The sequence below is a fragment of the Ovis aries genome, chromosome 19 (genome assembly GCF_016772045.2).
Source record: "Ovis aries strain OAR_USU_Benz2616 breed Rambouillet chromosome 19, ARS-UI_Ramb_v3.0, whole genome shotgun sequence".
In the NCBI taxonomy this organism is placed as follows: domain Eukaryota; kingdom Metazoa; phylum Chordata; class Mammalia; order Artiodactyla; family Bovidae; genus Ovis; species Ovis aries.
Window position 1 is genome coordinate 49,835,803 of NC_056072.1, and position 18,222 is coordinate 49,854,024.

The following is an 18,222-nucleotide window of genomic DNA, read 5'->3' on the forward strand; positions in this document are numbered from 1 at the left end:
ACATCCCGTTATTTTCCCCTAAGTGCTTCTGACAGAGAGGCGGCGGAGGGATCAGCAGGAAGGGCAGCGAGTACCAGTCAGTCTACCCATGCACAGGGGGCTCACCTGGGGAAGCCTGCTCAGCAGGCTGAGGGAGATGGCTCCTGATCCACAGCCTACCTCCAAGATGAGGGGGCTGCTTTCAGCTCCCACCACACGGGGTCCTTGGGTCACCTCCAGCACCCATTCAACCAGCTCCTGCAAGGCAGACAGATCTCAGAGTGGGTGCTGATCTGCCCCTGTGTGAATGGAGGAGGGGGATGACCAAAGCCAGACTGAACTTCATGTCAGCTGGGGCTACGGGCAGGTCACTGTCTGTCTATGTCTCTGCTTCCCTGTCTGTAAATAGGAACATGCTGCTGCTGCTGCTAAGTCGCTTCAGTCATGTCCGACTCTGTGCGATCCCAGAGATGGGAGCCCACCAGGCTCCCCTGACCCTGGGATTCTCCAGGCAAGAACACTGGAGTGGGTTGCCATTTCCTTCTCCAACACATGAAAGTGAAAGTGAAGCCGCTCAGTCGTGTCCGACTCTTCACGACCCCATGGACTGCAGCCTACCAGGCTCCCCCATCCCTGGGATTCTCCAGGCAAGAGTACTGGAGTGGGGTGCCATTGCCTTCTCCACAATAGGAGCATAGCTAAGGATAACACACCTCACTGGGGACAAATGGAGATTAAACAGAAGCACATTCATGAAGCACTGATCCCATGCATGGTACACCATAGGTGTTCAGTCAGCCCCAGCTAATCCCTTTACAGATAGCCTCTTGTTTTGTGCTTATACCAAAGTTAAGAAACATACTTGATGGTCCCTGGCCACCCACTCTGCGCCTGGCCCTGCTTCTAGAACATTCCCTGTATTAATCTGTTAATTAAACCCTACTGAGTAAACTGAGGCCCACGAGTCAAGGTCTTACCAGGAGGCTGGCCTACAGCTCATGGTGGCCAAGGGGCCAATGTGTCCCCAGCTTCCTCACAGCCTCCCCAGAGGCCCCACGGTCAAAGGGACAGGGAATTCCCTCCAAGAGGGGTTGCGGTAGGGGGGTGATACAGCCTTACCGGAGCCCTGTATCTGAAGGGGACTGTGGCATACACAGGGCATGGGATAAGTGGGCATGGCAGAGTAGGAGGTGCCTAACTACACTGTACCTGCCTTGGTGGCAAGGCAACATTTTCAGACACTGTCACTCTAGAAACTACAGTTTCAAGTCTCACTCACCTATCTGCCACCTGCAGATTGTGGATGGAAACCAATATAGCATGAAGGTGAGGGTGAAGGGCCGCTGCTGCCCACTGGCCCAAATGTTTCTGAACAGCAGTAGAGTGGGGGCTCAAGGAGCCAGGCATGGAGTAGGAGAAGGGCAGTACAGTCCCTTCTCAAAGGGACCTGTCCTCTGGAAGAGGGCTGGAGAGGGCTCCTTGGGGGCTGAGGACTCCTGGAGTTCCAGGCAGTGTTGGCTCAGGGAATGAGGGGAGGGGTCAGGAAGTGGGTGTTTCCCTCATATGAAAGAGAGCCACTTCCCCTGGGCTCTCTCTCCCGTAACTTTCCTCACTATGGGCCTAGGTCTAGGGTGGGGTGTGCTTCTCCTGCCAGACTAAATGCTCCATAATGCAAAGCCCAGGGGTTATCCCACCAGTGTGTCCCACACGGGCAGAGCTTGGTCCACAGAGAGACCTCTTGGCTACTCCCCAAGGGCTGGGCAAGCTCTCAGTGGCTGCAGGAAGTTACCCTCCAAGCCTCAGACTCCTCTGTCCGTCCAAGTCTCAATGTCAACAGTTACGCCCAACAGGGCAGAGGGCTCCAGATCACTCAGACCCATTTTCCATTTAAGTTCTTCAGTGTTGAGTCCCCAGAAGTACTTCATCCTCCCAGGCACCTCAACCCAGGAGCAAAGCTCACCTGCCCCCAGGGTAGCAAGTCCAAGGCAGGTAGAACTTGGCCAGTGGGTCCAACCTTTCCTATTCCAAGCCCCTTCTGCACCAAACTGCTACCAAAGGGTGAGACAGCCCATCTCCAGCCAGAAAGGGCTTCCCCGCACTTGTTCCCACCATCCCCGTACCAGGCACCACTGGGGAACTGGAGTGCTGGTAGCAAGCTGGGTCCATAGCACTGGGGCCAGCACAGAGACAGCAGTCTAGGGCTGTAGCCAGGAGGCTGCGGTCTCAGTGGTGAGACCAAGTACTGAGCAGCCAGTTGGACAGATGAAACTTGTCAGGAGTGTGAACTTCTCTTGGTTTCCGGGCCATAGACTTACCCTGGCTGAAGAATGACCCCTTAGTCAACCACACTGGCCAGCCACCTCACAGAGACACCCCGACCTCAGAAACACACACCACATGTGTGAATGGCTACCCTGGGCAAGGTATGAATCTGAGAGACTGGGCCGCCAGTGCGCCTCTGCCTCTCTCACACTCCAAACTATGGAGGGATGATTTTGGCTGTAGGACCACCTGAGACACAGTGGGTAGGGGTGGAGATCACTCTTAACAGGTCCAGAAACTCTCTTTCTCACCTAGAAAAGTGCCTCCTCATCTGAGAGTTGGTGGCTCCTTGGAAGAACTGAAAATCGAGCTGGTCACAGGCGCAGGGCACCTTTTCCAGGTGAACAAGGGAAGAATCCAAGAATACAGCAGGACGGGAGCAGAGGGGAACGTGGGAAGGAGGCAAAGAGCGTGCAGCTGTTGGCTCTGCCAGGAGCCACTGCCTCCACAGGATTCCACAGCCCTCAAGAGGTTGGGCCAAGGCCTCAGCAGGACCTGGGTGCCAGGAGCACCCACACTGGCATTACATTCTTGATGGGGCAGCCCCAGGAAGGGGGCACTGCCTCCTGTAAGCTAATCACAGACAGGGCATTGAGCCTACCACACCCCACTAGGCTGGGCAGGAACAGTTCACGCTTCCAGCCTTGGGTTTCCTACTGTACATGCCACCAGGCTGGGGACTGTAGCACCTCCCCACCCCCAGGGAAAACCCAACTGGTCAGGCCACATGCCGCCTACAACTCTGCATTTCAGAATTCTGCACCCATCATCAGAAACCACCTTTAAAGGATGGAGAGAACACAAGCAGCATGGCCCCTCCCATGCACTCATTCTCCCCAGTCCTCGCCACAGGCCACGTCCTCTCAAGTTCTTGGTAAGGCACCCCCTGATGCGGCTTTACACTGGGGCAACCTGGCAAGTTCTGAGAAATGTGTGTACAGTGAGGCAAGGACCTGGCCTCCCCACCGCAGCCTCCCTCCTCTCCCTCACCTCCCCCACCCTTGACAGCAGAGCCACTCTCCTGGCCCAGATCCACCCAGGAAAGGCGGGGGGTGGGGGGGGCCACATGGGAACCGGAAGTCCACACCCAACACTCAGAACCCTGAAATATGCAGTTGGTGCCAGGTCAGCTCTGAAGGGACTTAAAAGTCATCGGGGTAGCTTCCTTCCAATGCCCTGACCCTGGGCAGCCTCAGGGGATGGTGAGTGACCTCATGGCCAGATGCTACACACTTGGAGGAGCGACAGATTGCTCCCCCCCACCAAAGCCTGCAGGTAGCAGGCCCATCCTGCTCCGGCTCTGCACCCATCCCAGCTCATCCAGTCCCAGATGGGGCAGCCCCTGTGAGGGAAGGGGCCCTGACCCAGGAGACAGGATGTCCGAGTGCTATCTCATGCCCCCTGCCCAGGCAGCCCTGTGACCTCAGCAAGGTCTCAGACTCCCTATTGTCTCTGCCCTGACACTGGGCGGTAAGGTGAGGACCTGGCCTCCCAGCCACATGATGTAGAGGGCAGTGGGGTCAGAGGGTTCCTCGGCTGACGGGGAGGCTAGGAAAGTGAGGAGGGGCTCTGGGTCCCTGGCTGGAGCAGGTGGATGAGGTTCCCCAGAAATGGGTGTGCCTCTTCTCAGAACCTGGTGCCCTCTGACTTGCCTATCCACCCCCACTGTGCTACCCTGCCACCTGTTCTGCTCTCTCTGGCTCCCAGCTCTGCCACTACAAGGTGAGGGGAAGCCCAATACCCTAGAAAGCATTTCTCCCAGGATTAAGGGGCCTCACCTCCAGAAAGCATGTTGGGACCACACATTCCTCAGTCCTAGTAAACTGAGAAACACAGGCAGCGATCTGACTAGAAAGTGGATGGAAAAGGTAAAAGGATTCGAACTATTCCCTGGTCTGGAAGCCCAACCCTCTCATTATCTGGGTCCAGAGGGGGCGAGTGGTAAGCTCCCCGAGGTCACAAAGCTGCCCCAGGCTTCTAGGTGTTCAGCGGGAGCCCTCTCCACTCCCCCCTGCCTCCTGAGGAAGAGGAGGCACTTGTTTCCCACGGGTTCAGTTGGCTATGGGCCCATGGGACACCTCCTAGGGAAATGACAGGAATAGGCTGAGCACTTGGTGGGCAGCACTAGTTGGGCCATCGTGAGCCACTGACAGCCAAGGGCTGGACAGTGGCCTGGGAAGTGATGACAATCAAGGAGGCCAGCAAGAGACCTCTTTCCTTTTGGCCCCACCAATCCAGCCAGTCAGGAAGAGCACTGTCTCTAAGGGATAGCAATAATGGGGCCCCGGCGCCCCCTGGTGGAAGTCTGGGACAAGACAGGCACCCTGAACCCCTTCACCCCATCCTGTCTAGTCCAGCGGGCACACCTACCTCCGTTTCTGGCCTAGGGATGAAAACTGGGGGTGCCATCTTCAGATTGAGACCCTGAAAGTCCCATTCACCAAGGATGTATTGCACAGGCATCCTGCAGAGGGGGAAGGTGATCATCAGTGCCAGCAAATGGACCAACAGGGCCCTGTCTCGGTTGGGATACCACTGTGGCCAAAGGTGTTAGGTAGGGTCACGCCTCCTGTGCCCTGGAACTCCTAACCAAGCCCATCTTCTTTCTATTTACTACCTCTCTCATCACCCTCATCCCAATACCTTCCGAGTCCTTGGACACTTTCTTCCTCCTTGACCATGAATTTGGTGGGGCTGGAGGAAGCTGAACTCTGCTCCCCACACAGAGCCCTCAGGTTTGGTCCATGGCACTCACCGTTGCAACCGGTAGCTACCCAACTCCTGGATACACTGTAGCTGCCAAGGGGTTAGGGGTTGGGTCCAAAGTCCTGGCCTCAGGCTCTGAAACTGACCCACAGAGATCATGAGTGGCTGGCTCCCCTGACCCAGGTTTCTTTCGTTGATGATGCCGGTGGGTCCAACACTGGCCACCCTGGTCATCCCTGAAGCCCTGGTGCCTGGCACACACTGTAATAGTTTCTTGGATGGATGACTTAAGTATTTGTTTAAGACATTCCTTCAGAAAAATCCCACCACTCTCAGCTCAGCACTCTCAGTGGAGTGGAAAAGGCTGGATATTCCTTTCCCGGGGCCCCCCCCCCCCCCCTTCCCGCCCCCCCCCCCCCCCAACACTGCACTTAACTGTTTTGGCTCCAAGGACATGAGCCACAATGTACTCACTGGATTCCCGGGCCTCAGGGATGCCCTTCTCCTCAAAGACCGCTGTCCAGTGGCTGACCACTTCAGTGGCACTCAACAACCCAACTGGAGGCTGATGGGGTTGCCATGAGCTGAAGGCGCAGCCCCAAATGCCTTTCCTCCACCCCAGGCCAGAGAGGAGGGCCCTCAGCATTCTGCCCTGATGCTCCACGTCTCAGGGAAAGGATCCCTTGAATACTTCCCCGAGGTGCCCAAGTCTTTCTTGTGATGTCAGCTGCTGAGGATGGTGACTGGCCTCAGCTGGAAGGAGATGGAGTGGTCACAGGCTCTGGGTCCTCAGTATGGCTGGTCCTCAGACGCGGCTGCCCTGGAATAGGGAAGGAGAATCAGAGCAGCAGCTGAGCCTCGCGGGACTCTCTTCTCTGACCTGTTGCCTATGAGAGGGCATACTTTGCTGTTCCCTATATTCAAAAGCAGAGACATTACTTTGCCGACTAAGGTCCGTCTAGTCAAGGCTATGGTTTTTCCTGTGGTCATGTATGGATGTGAGAGTTGGACTGTGAAGAAGGCTGAGCGCCGAAGAATTGATGCTTTTGAACTGTGGTGTTGGAGAAGACTTGAGAGTCCTTTGGACTGCAAGGAGATCCAACCAATCCATTCTGAAGGAGATCAGCCCTGGGATTTCTTTGGAAGGAATGATGCTAAAGCTGAAACTCCAGTACTTTGGCCACCTCATGCGAAGAGTTGACTCACTGGAAAAGACTCTGATGCTGGGAGGGATTGGGGGCAGGAGAAGGGGACGACAGAGGATGAGAGGGCTGGATGGCATCACTGACTCGACGGACGTGAGTCTGAGTGAACTCCAGGAGTTGGTGATGGACAGGGAGGCCTGGCGTGCTGCGATTCATGGGGTTGCAAAGAGTCGGACACTGCTGAGCGACTGAACTGAACTGACTCCATTTTATACCCTCACCCACCTATTTGAGTTTTCTTGCCTTGGTCAGTGATATTTTCTTCAGGTCTTTGGCTCAAGTGATCTGAATCCATGGTTCAGTCCCTGATAATAAATGGGCTTGCAGGCTTCGCATTTGGAGAGATCTATTTGACCCAGAGAATGTGACCTTGGGAAACTCATTATTTCTGAGCTTTAGTTTCCTCCTCCATACAGGAGAGGAAAGAAATAACACAAACTCCCTGGTGAGCAGTGCCTCAATCAATGAATGTCAAGGGCCTGGGAGGCATCTCAACACACAGAGGGAGTCAATGCTCTTAACTAGTATTACTAGGGGAGAAGACTGCTTTTGCCTGGGAGTTTTGCTTCCGACATTTAGCATGTACTGTCACTGATTTGCGGGCTTCCCAGGTGGAGCTAGTGGTAAAGAACCTGCCTGCCAATGTTGGAGATGTAAGAGGCGCAGGTTGGATCCCTGCGTTGGGAAGACCCCCTGGAGGAGCGCAGGGCAGCCCACTCCAGTATTCTTGCCTGGAGAATCCCATGAACAGAGGAGCCTGGCAGATAACAGTCCACAGGGTCACAAAGAGTTGGACACAAACAGATTTAGCACACATACACATCGTTGACTGGTATGCTGAAAATCATCCCTCCATCCAATTTAACCCATGGTCCTAAACACCAGCATAAACTGCCAACTAAAAATCTGACAATTTGTTGGACCTCCCTGGTGGTCCAGTGGTTTGGAATCCGCCAGCCAGTGCAGGGGACACAGGTTCAATCCCTGGTCAGGGAAGATCTCTCATGCCATGGGCCAACTAAGCCAACGAAGCACAACTACTGAAACCCGCACGCCCGAGAGCCTGTGCTCGGCAACAAAAGAAGCCACCACGATGAGAAGCTCCCCCCCTCCACTGAAACAAGAGAAAGCCTGAGTACAACAAGGAAGACCCAGGACCCAGCGGAAACAAAAATAAAGACACAAATAAATAACTTTTAGATGACAATTTTTGTTAACTTTATATTAAAATATATATTATATTACATTATATATCACAAATTATATTATATATCACCAACACATTTAGCTGAAGATTTCAAATCAGTGGCTTCCTTTCCTCTTACAAAGACCTGGTTTCAAATTAGCCTTTATTAAACAACTGTTAGGTGCCGCTCTTCAGAGACAAGCAGCAAGGAAAAGAAGACTGCGGACGGGAAGCAACCTGCCCAAAGCTACCCAGCTAGTAACCGTTCCAGGCAAGACACAAATCCTTCGGACTCCTGAGGCAGCTCTGACTACCAGAGTGCGGCCCAAGGAGCAGGGGAGGCCTGAAGTCAGGCGCAGCTTCTTCCCTCCCAGTTCTCACGGAAAGACTGCCTCTAACCAAGCCTGTTTCTCCATCTGTACAACGGGGACATAGACTTTCTGAGGAAGGCTACCAGCACTCTGAAGAACTCGACGTCTCGAGGGTGTTGCTCATACCTTTCCAATAGGCTACTCCACTCTCCCGCCATCCTGAAGAAACTGCCGCGGGTTCGACTCCCGGATGTGCATAACCCGGATGTGAGCGCCCTCCCGAGAGGCTCTGCTTCCGGGGTTGGTTCAACTGAGACAGGGCTCGGGTGGATTCCGTCGACCAGCTCCAGGGTTCCTAGAGCCGCTGGGTTGCACCTCGGACGCCCCTGCGGGCCAGGGGCGGCGGGGTGGGTATGAACGCTTTGCACACTATTTCCGCAGGCGCACGGTAGGAAAGGGTGGCGTTGTGTTAAGGTTGCTCCCCAGTCTTCCTGAAGGTCACAGCAGGAATACGGCTTTAGCCTGCGGTGTCTGGTACCGACTCCGGAGTTGTGTAGGCCGCCCGAACGGAGGCGTGTCATCAGCTGGCCAGGAGTTCAAGGGATCCGGCGCTATGCGCAGGGGCGTGGCCTAACACAGACCTTGTACGGGTAGAGCGGCACGTGGGTGTAGCCCAGTGTTGGGGGCGGGCACTAACTTGAGGAGTGGCATCCAGTGTTCAGGACCTGGACAGGACCAGTGTCCAGGACCAGGTGGCGACTGGACCCCAGGGCCGCTCTTGACCCTCTAACCCCGTTTTAGGGTTTGGAGCAGGCAGCTCTAAATTGGAAGTATTAGTAGACCAGGGTTTGAATCCTTACTCATCGGGGGGGGCTTTGTCCAGGTCCTCTCTGTGTGCCTCAGTTCCTCTTATAAAATTCATGGCAGGGTCTCTCAAGTGTGGCCTGCCAATGCCACTCCCCTCTGCCCTCGAGTCTATTGTTAACTAGATCACTGTTGACTAAACTACTGTTAAACATACAGTTTCCGAGGCTCCGTCCCAGACCCGGGGATCTGTATCTGTAACAAGCTATTAAAAAGCGATCCCCATAAGTTCCTATGAAAACCTGAGAATTAGAAGGTATCTGAAAGCTCCTCATTGTAGAGGTGATCGCACTCTGGATGGAGGGGTATATATAGGTTTTCCTGGGTCCAGGTGCCCAGTAATTCCTCTCCAATAATAATACCATCCCATCTCCCTATTTCTCTGAAAGATGCCTCATTTCTAGCCAGAGGTGGGTACCGTTTGCCAATAGCCCTCACACCAGAGCCCATCTGAGCAAGAAGCTGAGAGCCAGGGAGGAGAAGCATCTTGCTCTATTTCACCAAGCTAGTAGAGCGTCCAGCCAGAGTTCAACGCTGGCTCAAGGACTCCTAGTTTGGTGCTCTCCCCAAACCTGCGCCCACCTGCATTTGGGGAGCGCGAGTCTGTCCGGGTGGAGGTGAAGCCTGGGCTAGCCGGTGGCCAGAGTTCTGTCCTTAAGAAAGGCCTGGCCGCCCACAGTCCCCCGCGCGATTCTACATGGGCCAGGGAGAATGAGCAGTGGTCTGCAAGAACTGCGACCCGGCTCCCGCTCTCGCTGGGGGCAGAGCCAGATCTGAGCGGCAGGCCAGCGGACCAATGCAGAGCCGGCTCTGGGCCTGACAGCCAATCCGGGGCCGGGGGCGCGGGGCTGGCAGGGAGGAGAATAGCTGGAGCATCGCGGAGACGCTAGGCTGCTGGCCTCAGCCCCACCCCCGCGGTGGGTCCCGGCCCGGCCTGTCCCTGTCCAGGCTGGCAGAGCTAGCGCTCTGCTGTGGGCGGTGCGACGTCACAGGCACAGCCCAGGAGGTCCACCCAGGGAGGGCGGACGTCGGGTCGGACTCGCCGCCCCCTACCCTAGGACCTGGGGGGTCTTCCCCCTAACCTTGCCCCCGCCTCCTGCCGGTCGCCACCACCCCTAACCTCTCCGGCTGAGCTCGGCGTCCCAGAGAGGATTAAGTAAGTGCTGAGGTCGCCGCTTCTGTGCAAGAATGGAGGAATCAGAGGGACGAAGGTGGGGATGGGGATTGGAGTAGCGAGGAATGATGAACCTGGTGGAGAACGGTATGTGGGTTCTCGGAGGTCGTAGCGCCCAACCCTTTTCCTCCCCATTCCTTCTCTTGCCCTTTGGAACGTGAGACAGTCCTGAACAGTGATGAGCAGGGCCCTTTCCCTCCTTTGGAAGGAAAAATAAACAGAGCCCCAGAGCAAGTGTTAAGGGTCTGGCCCAAGGTCACATCTCGGAGTCAGTGGCAGAACCAAGAAAGAACCTGGGACTCCTGACAAGCCCAGCCTACCTAGAGGCAGAGGACAGAGAGCGGCGATGAGCCTCTCCCATCCTGTGTTTCTGTGCCAGCCTTGCCCCTTCCTAAGGGGCCATCCTGGGTGTGTGTGCCCACCTCACACACACCCATGCACCCATATGGGAGGCATCCCACATATACCCATGAGCTGGCACACAGCGTGTGTATGCAGCCATGATCTGTGCATTCCTCCTCTCCCTAGGCCTGCCTTTCTGCAGTTTGGCTGGGACTTCTTCCCACTCCGTCTTATCCAGGGCCTTTTGGCCTGGGAAGGCCAAAGTCACAGCCTGGACTGGGCATATCGCCCACCCTCTGCTCCCAAGGGAAGAGGGAAGGGTAGGAGAAGTCATCTCAGAGTGGGAGCTCCATTCTTACCTCTGAAGATTCACTCTCCTTGACTGTCTCCTGGTCCCTGGCAGCCTCTGGCTCCCCTGTAGGGGTCCAGGGACCCAAGAGCCTACAGAGAAAGCCCATCAGAGGCCCTGAATTACTCCTTTCTCTCCTTCTTGTCTTCTGGCCTTGCCACACCTGTCCCTGCCCTCCTTCCAAGCACGGGCTGGACGACACACAGCAAAGTGGGTGCAGGGGCTTCTGTGGCCCCCCTTTCCCAAATGGAGTGACCAGAGTGAGAAGAGCTTACACTTACTGGGTGCTTACTGTGGATAAGGGTTGTCTGAGCTAAGTCATTTCTAGGGACTACTTCATTCTGATATGTCAGTGACCCTCTCACCCTTTCTGTGAGGGAGGTGCCCTTAATGCCTACAGCTTAGACTCAGGGAAACTGAGACAGGGAGAGGTGGTTGACTTGCCTAGGGTCATTCAGTTAAGTAGCTTGAACCAGAATTCACAGACAGGCTTGTCTGATCATTGTGCAAGGAAAAAGCTGCAGTTTTTTGTTTGTTTGTTTGTTTGTTTTCTCCAAGCAGGAGGTGAGGGATGGCAGGGGGTGGGACGTATGAAGTTGAAGAGTGTGGGGAGTAGGGGCTGGGGTGGAGAGTGGACTTTTTCTTTCAAGCCTCCCCACTACCTTTCAGATTTTCCAAGTATGATCACTGTGATCATCTTACCCACAAAGAGGGGGCAGGGCTTCATTTTCATGTCCCTAAATGCAAGTGGGATCTATAATATGAAGACATATCCCGATGGTCCCTGAACTTTCCCTTGCCCTCAAACTTTGATTTCCCCTGTGCCTTCAGAACTTAGGGGAACTTTGTCTCACCACAGAGTCCCGTCCTCAGCCCCCTGTTCTGTTTTTTTTTTTTCTTTCCAGCACCCACGGAGCTCCCTTTCAAGGACGTGGCCCCCTGTATGGGTAGTGGGGGCCACAGGTTGGGACACCCTCGGTGTCAAAAGTGAGTGGGCAGGTTGGCTGACCACAAGCAGTCTCTCAGCATCAGCATGGACTCCAGGATCCCATCTGCTCGGGGCTGGATCAGCAGCCACCCACCCACCTCTGAGTCTGACCTGGAGCCTGCCTCAGACGGGCCAGCTTCCGAGACCACCACCCTCAGCCCAGAAGCCACCAGCTTTAATGACACCAGAATCCCTGATGTGGCTGGTGGCACCGCCGGCGTGGGCACAATGCTTCTGTCCTTCGGGATCATCACTGTCATCGGCCTGACTGTGGCCATGGTGAGAGCTGGGGCAGACTGGGGTTGGCCCACATGGCTGTCACTTGGCAGAAGCGTGATCAGCAGTTAGATTTTAGAGAATCTAGTCAGAACACAATGGTCTGTTAGTGATAGTACAATCCTTCCCTTTCCCAAGGATTTGTTTATATGGGGGCCCAGAGACCAGAGGGGCTGCCTCCAATCAGAAGAAAAAGAAAAAAAAGCTGGGTCGTGAAGGCCATGTAGGAGTTGGGGTGGAGGATGTTTCAGATGTTTCAGATGGAGGGTCTTGATGGGCAGAAGTGTGGAAGCAGACAGCAGGCTCTGTGAGCAGTGAGCAGGACAGCGAGGCAAGTGAGCATGGGGGCCTTACAGGAGTAGAGGCCAGAAGATAATTGGGAAAGATCATGGGCTGCAGGGTCTGGATAGGATACTCTGGGCACAGCAGCATGCTGGCAGTGTTCATTCATTCACTCGGCAATTATTTCATGGGCACTTGCCCTGGATCAAGCCTTCAGGACCACAGGGATGAGGGAGAAAAGGTTCTGCAGTTCTTACAGGGAGTGAGAGATAAATACAACCAAAGGTGCCAAGGGTAGTCCATACGGACTGGCTTGGGGAATTGGGTGGGGATTGGGGGCCTTCCTAGACTGGGTGGTCAGGGACAGCTGAGGAGGCAACATTAGGGTTGAGACCTCACAATGGAGACCTGGCCCCAGTGTCACAGGAAGGGCAGAGTGGGACAGGGATCAGGGCAGAGATGAGCTGGGCTGAGGCTCCAGGTGATCCCCCTGAGAGTGGATACAATGCTTCCAGATCTGGGATCTGCTGCTGAAAATATGGTCTCTCCCTTGGGAATTCCCTGTGGTCCAGTGGTTAGGACTTGGTGCTTTCACTGCCATGGTCCCGGGTTCAGTCCCTGGTTGGGAACTAAGATCCTGCAGCCAAAAAAAAAGACATGGACTCCCTCTTTAAGAGGATGCATGGACACTCAGAATGTCACCAGGGAGAGTGCGTAAACTGAAACCTGGAAGGGCAGGGGTGCACTGTAGGTCCCCCAGCAGGCCCGGCAATGGTGGCATTTGGCCTGCTGCCCCTCACGGGCTCTGACAGCCGGCCTAAGACCTAGGAGCATGTTGCTCTGACAAATAGGGCTGTGGATGGTCCATCATGGCTGGAGCTGCTGGTAAACCATGGTTACCATATGGGCCCCACAGGCTCCGGATCGCTGCCAGGGAGCAACTGCTGTCCAGCAGGCAGGGCCAGGACATAGCACACAGAGCAAGGCCAGGGCCTGCACAGGCTTCTGGGGCAGGGGCAAGGCAAAAGGCCAATGTTTGGCACCCACGTGGTGGTTAAACAGGCAGAGCCACCAGAACCTCAGGGATAAAGCAGGGGCTAGACCCAAAGATTTCATCCTGGGAACTTGGGAAGACTTCCTTACTCTTCATTCTGGAGGCACATTCAGAGGGCCAGGGTGCATGGCTTTATGTCCCAAAGCAGAGAGATAGGGAGCTTATGGGGCAAAGGCAGTGGAGGGCAGAAAACAGCTCCTGGGCCAGGGCCAGGTCCAGAGAGGTAGGTTCCTTGAGTACTAGGGAATCTGCCTTCATGCCAGCCGTGAGCCAGGCCATGCTGTGCACAAGGAGGAGCAAATCAGTGCCAGGCAGTGTGCCTCACATCAGAGGAGCAGTGCTGGAGGGCTTCCTGGAAGAGGTGGGGCTGCAGCTCGACAGTGAAGGGTGGGAAAGATTTGGAAAGGAAGATGTGTTGGGGGAAGGTATTATTATTTGGGGCAGAAGGAGCAGCAAGGATGAAGGGTGGAGACTGGTTCTAGCGTCTCTTGAAGATCCTTCTGTATCACAGGCCATGGGGCAGGGCAGGGAGTGCAGACCACTGGGGCTGGAGCTGCTGGTTCAGGGCAGGCAGGGGCTGGGCCAGAGACCTGGAGCTCCTGTCACCTCCCACTCACAGGAAAGCAAGGGGCCTGCTCACATCCTGGGGGTAGAAGGAGGAGCAAGGGGCACCTCAGTTTCTTTCCACCTTTGGCGTTCCCCAGGAATGAGCAGCAGGAGGAGCTCTGGGCCAGGCTGGAAACACCAGATTCAAGCTGTGAATGAGCCACCAAGAGTATAGGAGCCACGGCAGATTTAGGACAGACTCTTGGAACAGGGCTTTCCCCCAGGCAGAAGTGGTCATGTTCCTGGGAGTCAAAACACACCAGTTTAGGGATGAGCAAGATGGTGGCAGATGTTCTTGGGGTCCCTGCCCAGGTGGTCACCCGTGTCTCACCCCCGTCCCCCCTTCCTCCCTACTTCTTTCCTCCCCTCCTCCTGCCTGCTCCCCCCTCCTCCCTCGCCCCCACTGCCCTGTACCAGGCTTTCCTGCTCCAGCCCGGAGCTCTTGGGTCCAGATGTTGTCTCAGGCTGCCCAGGCCTTTATCTCCAAGTCTGTACAATGGTGGGTGAGGACCCAGGGGTCTTCCTAGGTTCCTCCAGCATCAGGGTTCAGGAGTTTGGTCTGGGCTGTTGTCTAGGGCCTCAGGTCCTCCTCCTCAACCCCTTTCCACTGAGGACCATCAACATGCCCGGAAACCCCAGGAACCCAGACCAGAGCCTTGCCCAGAGCCACTGCCCTGCCAAGTCTGGCCTCTGCCTGTCGCCTGTACTTTTTACCTATACATGGGGAAAAGTATTGTGCCTGGGGACAGTTGAGAGGATGGGGTGTGCTGAAGTCCCCTCCCCATCCCCACCCTCCACACACTTCAGCCCTGAGGAGGCTGAGGCAGGCATTGAGTGGCTGGAGCCGCTGTCAGTACTGGCAGGGTGGGCCCGTGAGTCCCCAGGCCAGGCTTGACTGTGGTTTTCCCAGGCGGGGCTGCCCCCCACCTCTGATTCTCTGCAGCATCTCGTAAATGCCAAATGGGGTAGGAGGTATGTGTCCATGGGATGGGGTCACTGAGGACAGGGGTCCTAGAGGCCTCCCATTCATCAGCCTCCGTGTGTCCCCTGTCCTACGGACTCCTTCCCTGGCCATCTGATGCTGCCTCCCTCTCTTGCAGGTTTTGTACATCAGGAAGAAGAAGAGGTAACTCCCTGGCTGCCCCCAAGACCGAAGCCCATGGGCTGTGCTGGGCTGGACTCTAGAGATGCGGGTGGGGAAGGAGAGTCCTCCCACCACGAAGGTCCCTCTCCCTAGTCAGGGAGTCAGGGTCCCTCCTGCCCACTCAGGATTGGGGGTGACCACTTTCCCTTGGGGAGAGCTGAGCCACCCTTGCCCTGCTGCCATTGACTCCCCTTTCCCTACCCCAGGCCCCCCCAGAGGCTGTGGACCACACAAGCCCCTGGCTTAGGCAGTCCCCATGCTCCCCACGGATGACAGCTCTGTGACCCTTGGCCCCATCTGGTCCCAGGAGTGGGTAACTCTCAGTCCCAGGCCACCCATCTGAGGGGCAGAAATGTGCGCAGAAATGTCTTTCACTGAATCCCAGGGAAAAATTTAGGACCATAAATAGGACTGTGTCTGTGGATCCGCAGGCAGGGCCTGGAGGGCTGGTGGGAGGGGAAGGGCCTGCTCGGCCCCCAGCATTCTCTGCCCCCACCCCCAGGCTGGAGAAGCTACGCCACCAGCTCATGCCTATGTACAACTTCGACCCCACGGAGGAGCAAGACGAACTGGAGCAGGAGCTGCTGGAGCATGGGCGGGACGCTGCCTCCGTGCAGGCCGCCGCCGCTGGGCAGGCCATGCAGGGCAAGGTGGGCGCTGGCAGGCTCCTCCACCCAGCCCACAGGCCACTCGCGGCTCTCCCGCCCCACCCTCTGTCCTTTCCCGGGCAGCTTTCTAACACCTGCCGTGTGGTCAGGTGGCAGCTATATGGGCTTTGTCAGGTTGGATTAGAAACGGGTAGAATTGCTCCTTGGCCCCCCACAGATCACCGCACAGCCAGGCCGGGGCAGCCTTGGGGTCCAGCCGGCTCTGCCCCTGATCACCTGGTCACCTGGGAAGGTCCATTGGCCTCTCTGAGCCTCAGTTTTCTCATCTGCAAGTGAAAAAAATACCCTGATTCTTGCCTTGGGTGCACCCTTGAAACTAGGGGGAAGGCAGGAGGGAATGTTGGGAGGCTGAGACCCTGGGTTCCTCTGCTTCCTGAGATCGCATGCTGAGCGAGTTTTCACTGGGGTCAGATTCTGGCACCTCTGAGTAGACCAGTGGGTTCCCAGTAACTGGCAGACCCCAGGCAGGTGTAGACCCTGGGCAGATACCTCCCGTATCCACAGAGTTGGGTACCTGTGTGGTTATCCTGCCAGAGGCACTGGGCTGCCCAGCCACTTGCCAGCAGTCCCTGAGATGTCCGGGGGCCAGAGCCCAATGGAGAGACCTGGCCTCTCTGGACCATGATGCCTGTTTGCATCCCTCCTGGCCTTGATCCCACAGATTGCTAAGGAGTCTAGCCCCGCAGAGGCAGCTTTGGGAGACTGGATTCAGGAAGAGTGGAGACTGGGAGTCAGAGACCCTCTGGTTTGGCTACCAGTTCTGTGTACCTGGATCAGGACTCACACCCCTTTGAGATATTCAGAATATTGGGCTGAGAATCTCTGTCCACCCAACTCTTGGGATGACTGACCATTTGACAGTCGTTTCCTGGGCACCCCCTTGTGCCAGCCCTTGTGCTGCAGCTTTGGGGCTTGGGGTACAGAGGTGAGCCCCCTCTGCTGGGAGAAGGCGGTACCTGTGTAATTAATCCTGGGACCCCAGGGAAAGTGCTGCCTCTGGCTGAGAAGGTAAGATGAGCTGGGGATGGCTGTCAGGAGGAGTCATGGGAGGAATCACTTGAGTCAGGTCATATTTCTTGGCTGAGCTTATGGGAGGGCATTCCAGGCAGAAGGCATAGTGGGTGCCAAGTGCAAGTAAGCAGCAGAGGGTGAAGGTGACTGGGTAAGAGAGGGCCTGGCCTCAGTCAAGGTCCCTGATGCCCCGACTGTCTCTGTGCAGACCACGCTCCCCTCTCAGGGCCCAGTGCAGAGGCCCAGTCGGCTGGTGTTCACCGATGTGGCCAATGCCATCCACGCATGAGTAGCCGGTGGATGGGCCTGGACCTCTGATGAAGACATCCGCTGCATGGCCCACAAAGCCACCCACTCCAAGATCACTAAGACCGACTCTCAGGACCTGCCCTGCCGAGGCCCCAGCTGTTCTGAGGACCCAGCTGCTGACTCTCCAGGCTCTAAAAGGGGCCTCCCCAGTGCCCCCCGGCCAGGAGGAGGTCTGTCCATGTGACGGGGATCCACGAGGTCTTCCAGCCACCCCTTCCCGTTGGCCGGCTATGGGCTAGGTCCAAGCTCGGGGGAGAGCTGCGGGGGAGGGGAGACGGGGGAGCAGGCGCGGAGGGACGTGGGGACAGACCCGCAGCAAGGCCCCCTGCATGTACATCACCGTGCCCACCTGCAGACGCGCGCCTGGGCGAGCACGGCGGGCAGGATGGAGACCCCCGCACTGGCTCCACCCTCCCACTGACCCCCACCCCAAGGCGCGTAGAGGAACATCAAGCGGGCCACCCCTTCTCTGCCATCAGCGTTCAGGGACTGGAAGGAGAGGAGAAGCGGAGCCAAGGGTCCACTGCCCACTGCGTCTCTTCACCGGGCTCTACGAGCCAGTAACCAGCTTCGGGAACAATCCCCTTGTCTTAGTGTTTATTGGGGATCCAGGGTTGGGGATAGAGGCTGCCGGTCTGGGGGCAGCGGTCACGGGTTGCAAGATCTGACTGCCTGAAACAGGGTGGGGATGGCCCCTTGCGAAACAGAAGAGACCTAGTCTGGGTTTTGATCACCTTTGGTCTGCCCACCCTGCGCCCCGAAGGAATTCTGCCAGTCTGGGGCATCTGGGTCAAGCCAGACCCCAAGAACCTGGCGCGGCTCCGCAGGGCACGCATGCGCACAGGAGCATGCCTGCGCCCCGTCTTGCCCAGCCTCGTCGCCGCTGTCCTCCGCTGGTTGGAGCGGATGCGAAGGCGGCAGGTACGAACCCTCTGTTGGACAAATACCACCCTCAGGATGTGAGGGCCTAGGAGGCCTTCGTGGGGAAGGTTCTGGATTTATTTCCTCCTCTAGATGCTATAAATACGTTAGCATTGGAGCCAACTGGAGGGCTGCGGGTAATTTGGGATGCGCAGAAACTGTAATTTAACTCACAGCATCTCCATGTGAGAGCATTAAAGATGTAATTAAGACGTTTACACAAAGAGAGTGTGAGCCTGTGACACTGAGGATATGAAACCCCAGCAGGGGTGGGATGGGTGAGGGGCTGGGAGAGGGTGTCGCTTGGATCCCAGCCCTAAGGAGGCAGCCCGGCTGTCTTTCCTTGATCTGTCCAATGACATGCCTCTAGTGCTGAGTTCAAGGCTGTTCCGGGGCCTTGAACCTCAGCTGTGGAATGTGTCACCATGCCTGCTATCCCCTTGATTGGAGAGCCAAGTGGACAGGAACTATGGGACCAGAGGAGGGAGGGGGCTTGAGACCCATAGAACCTGTGTCTGAAACACA

The 18,222-nt window shown here is 56.4% G+C and overlaps 2 protein-coding genes across 17 annotated transcripts in view; one reads left to right on the forward strand and one right to left on the reverse strand.

Annotated features, from left to right (window-relative positions):
• Positions 1-7,942, reverse strand: part of HEMK1 (HemK methyltransferase family member 1) — a 35,048-nt gene extending 27,106 nt beyond the window's left edge. For 11 of the 15 annotated variants that reach the window (XR_009597448.1, XR_006057074.1, XR_009597442.1 and 8 more), the window contains exons 1-5: positions 7,896-7,942; positions 5,444-5,827; positions 5,057-5,148; positions 4,672-4,765; positions 106-237 (exon numbers count right to left, since the gene is read on the reverse strand). Coding sequence is in view for 7 of the 15 variants with exons in the window: in XM_060402523.1 (XP_060258506.1) it covers positions 106-237; positions 4,672-4,765; positions 5,057-5,148; positions 5,444-5,653 (528 nt within the window). In the remaining 8 variants the exon portion in view is untranslated. Of the gene's footprint in view, positions 1-105; positions 238-4,671; positions 5,149-5,443; positions 5,828-7,895 lie in introns of those variants that run through there. The other 4 variants (XM_042236166.1, XM_042236167.2, XM_042236168.2 and 1 more) reach the window with 4 other exon arrangements.
• Positions 7,943-9,426: 1,484 nt separating this feature from the next.
• Positions 9,427-17,921, forward strand: C19H3orf18 (chromosome 19 C3orf18 homolog). 2 transcript variants are annotated; one of them, XM_004018435.6, is made up of 5 exons: positions 9,427-9,729; positions 11,344-11,705; positions 14,745-14,770; positions 15,291-15,438; positions 16,676-17,921. In XM_004018435.6, exons 2-5 carry the CDS (start codon positions 11,472-11,474, stop codon positions 16,754-16,756), a joined length of 489 nt encoding a protein of 162 aa, XP_004018484.1. In that variant the 5' UTR covers positions 9,427-9,729; positions 11,344-11,471; the 3' UTR covers positions 16,757-17,921. The 2 variants fall into 2 exon arrangements, with proteins under 2 accessions (XP_004018484.1, XP_011955412.1); XM_012100022.5 differs by having other exon boundaries at positions 9,640-9,834.
• The last annotated feature ends 301 nt before the right edge of the window (positions 17,922-18,222 follow it).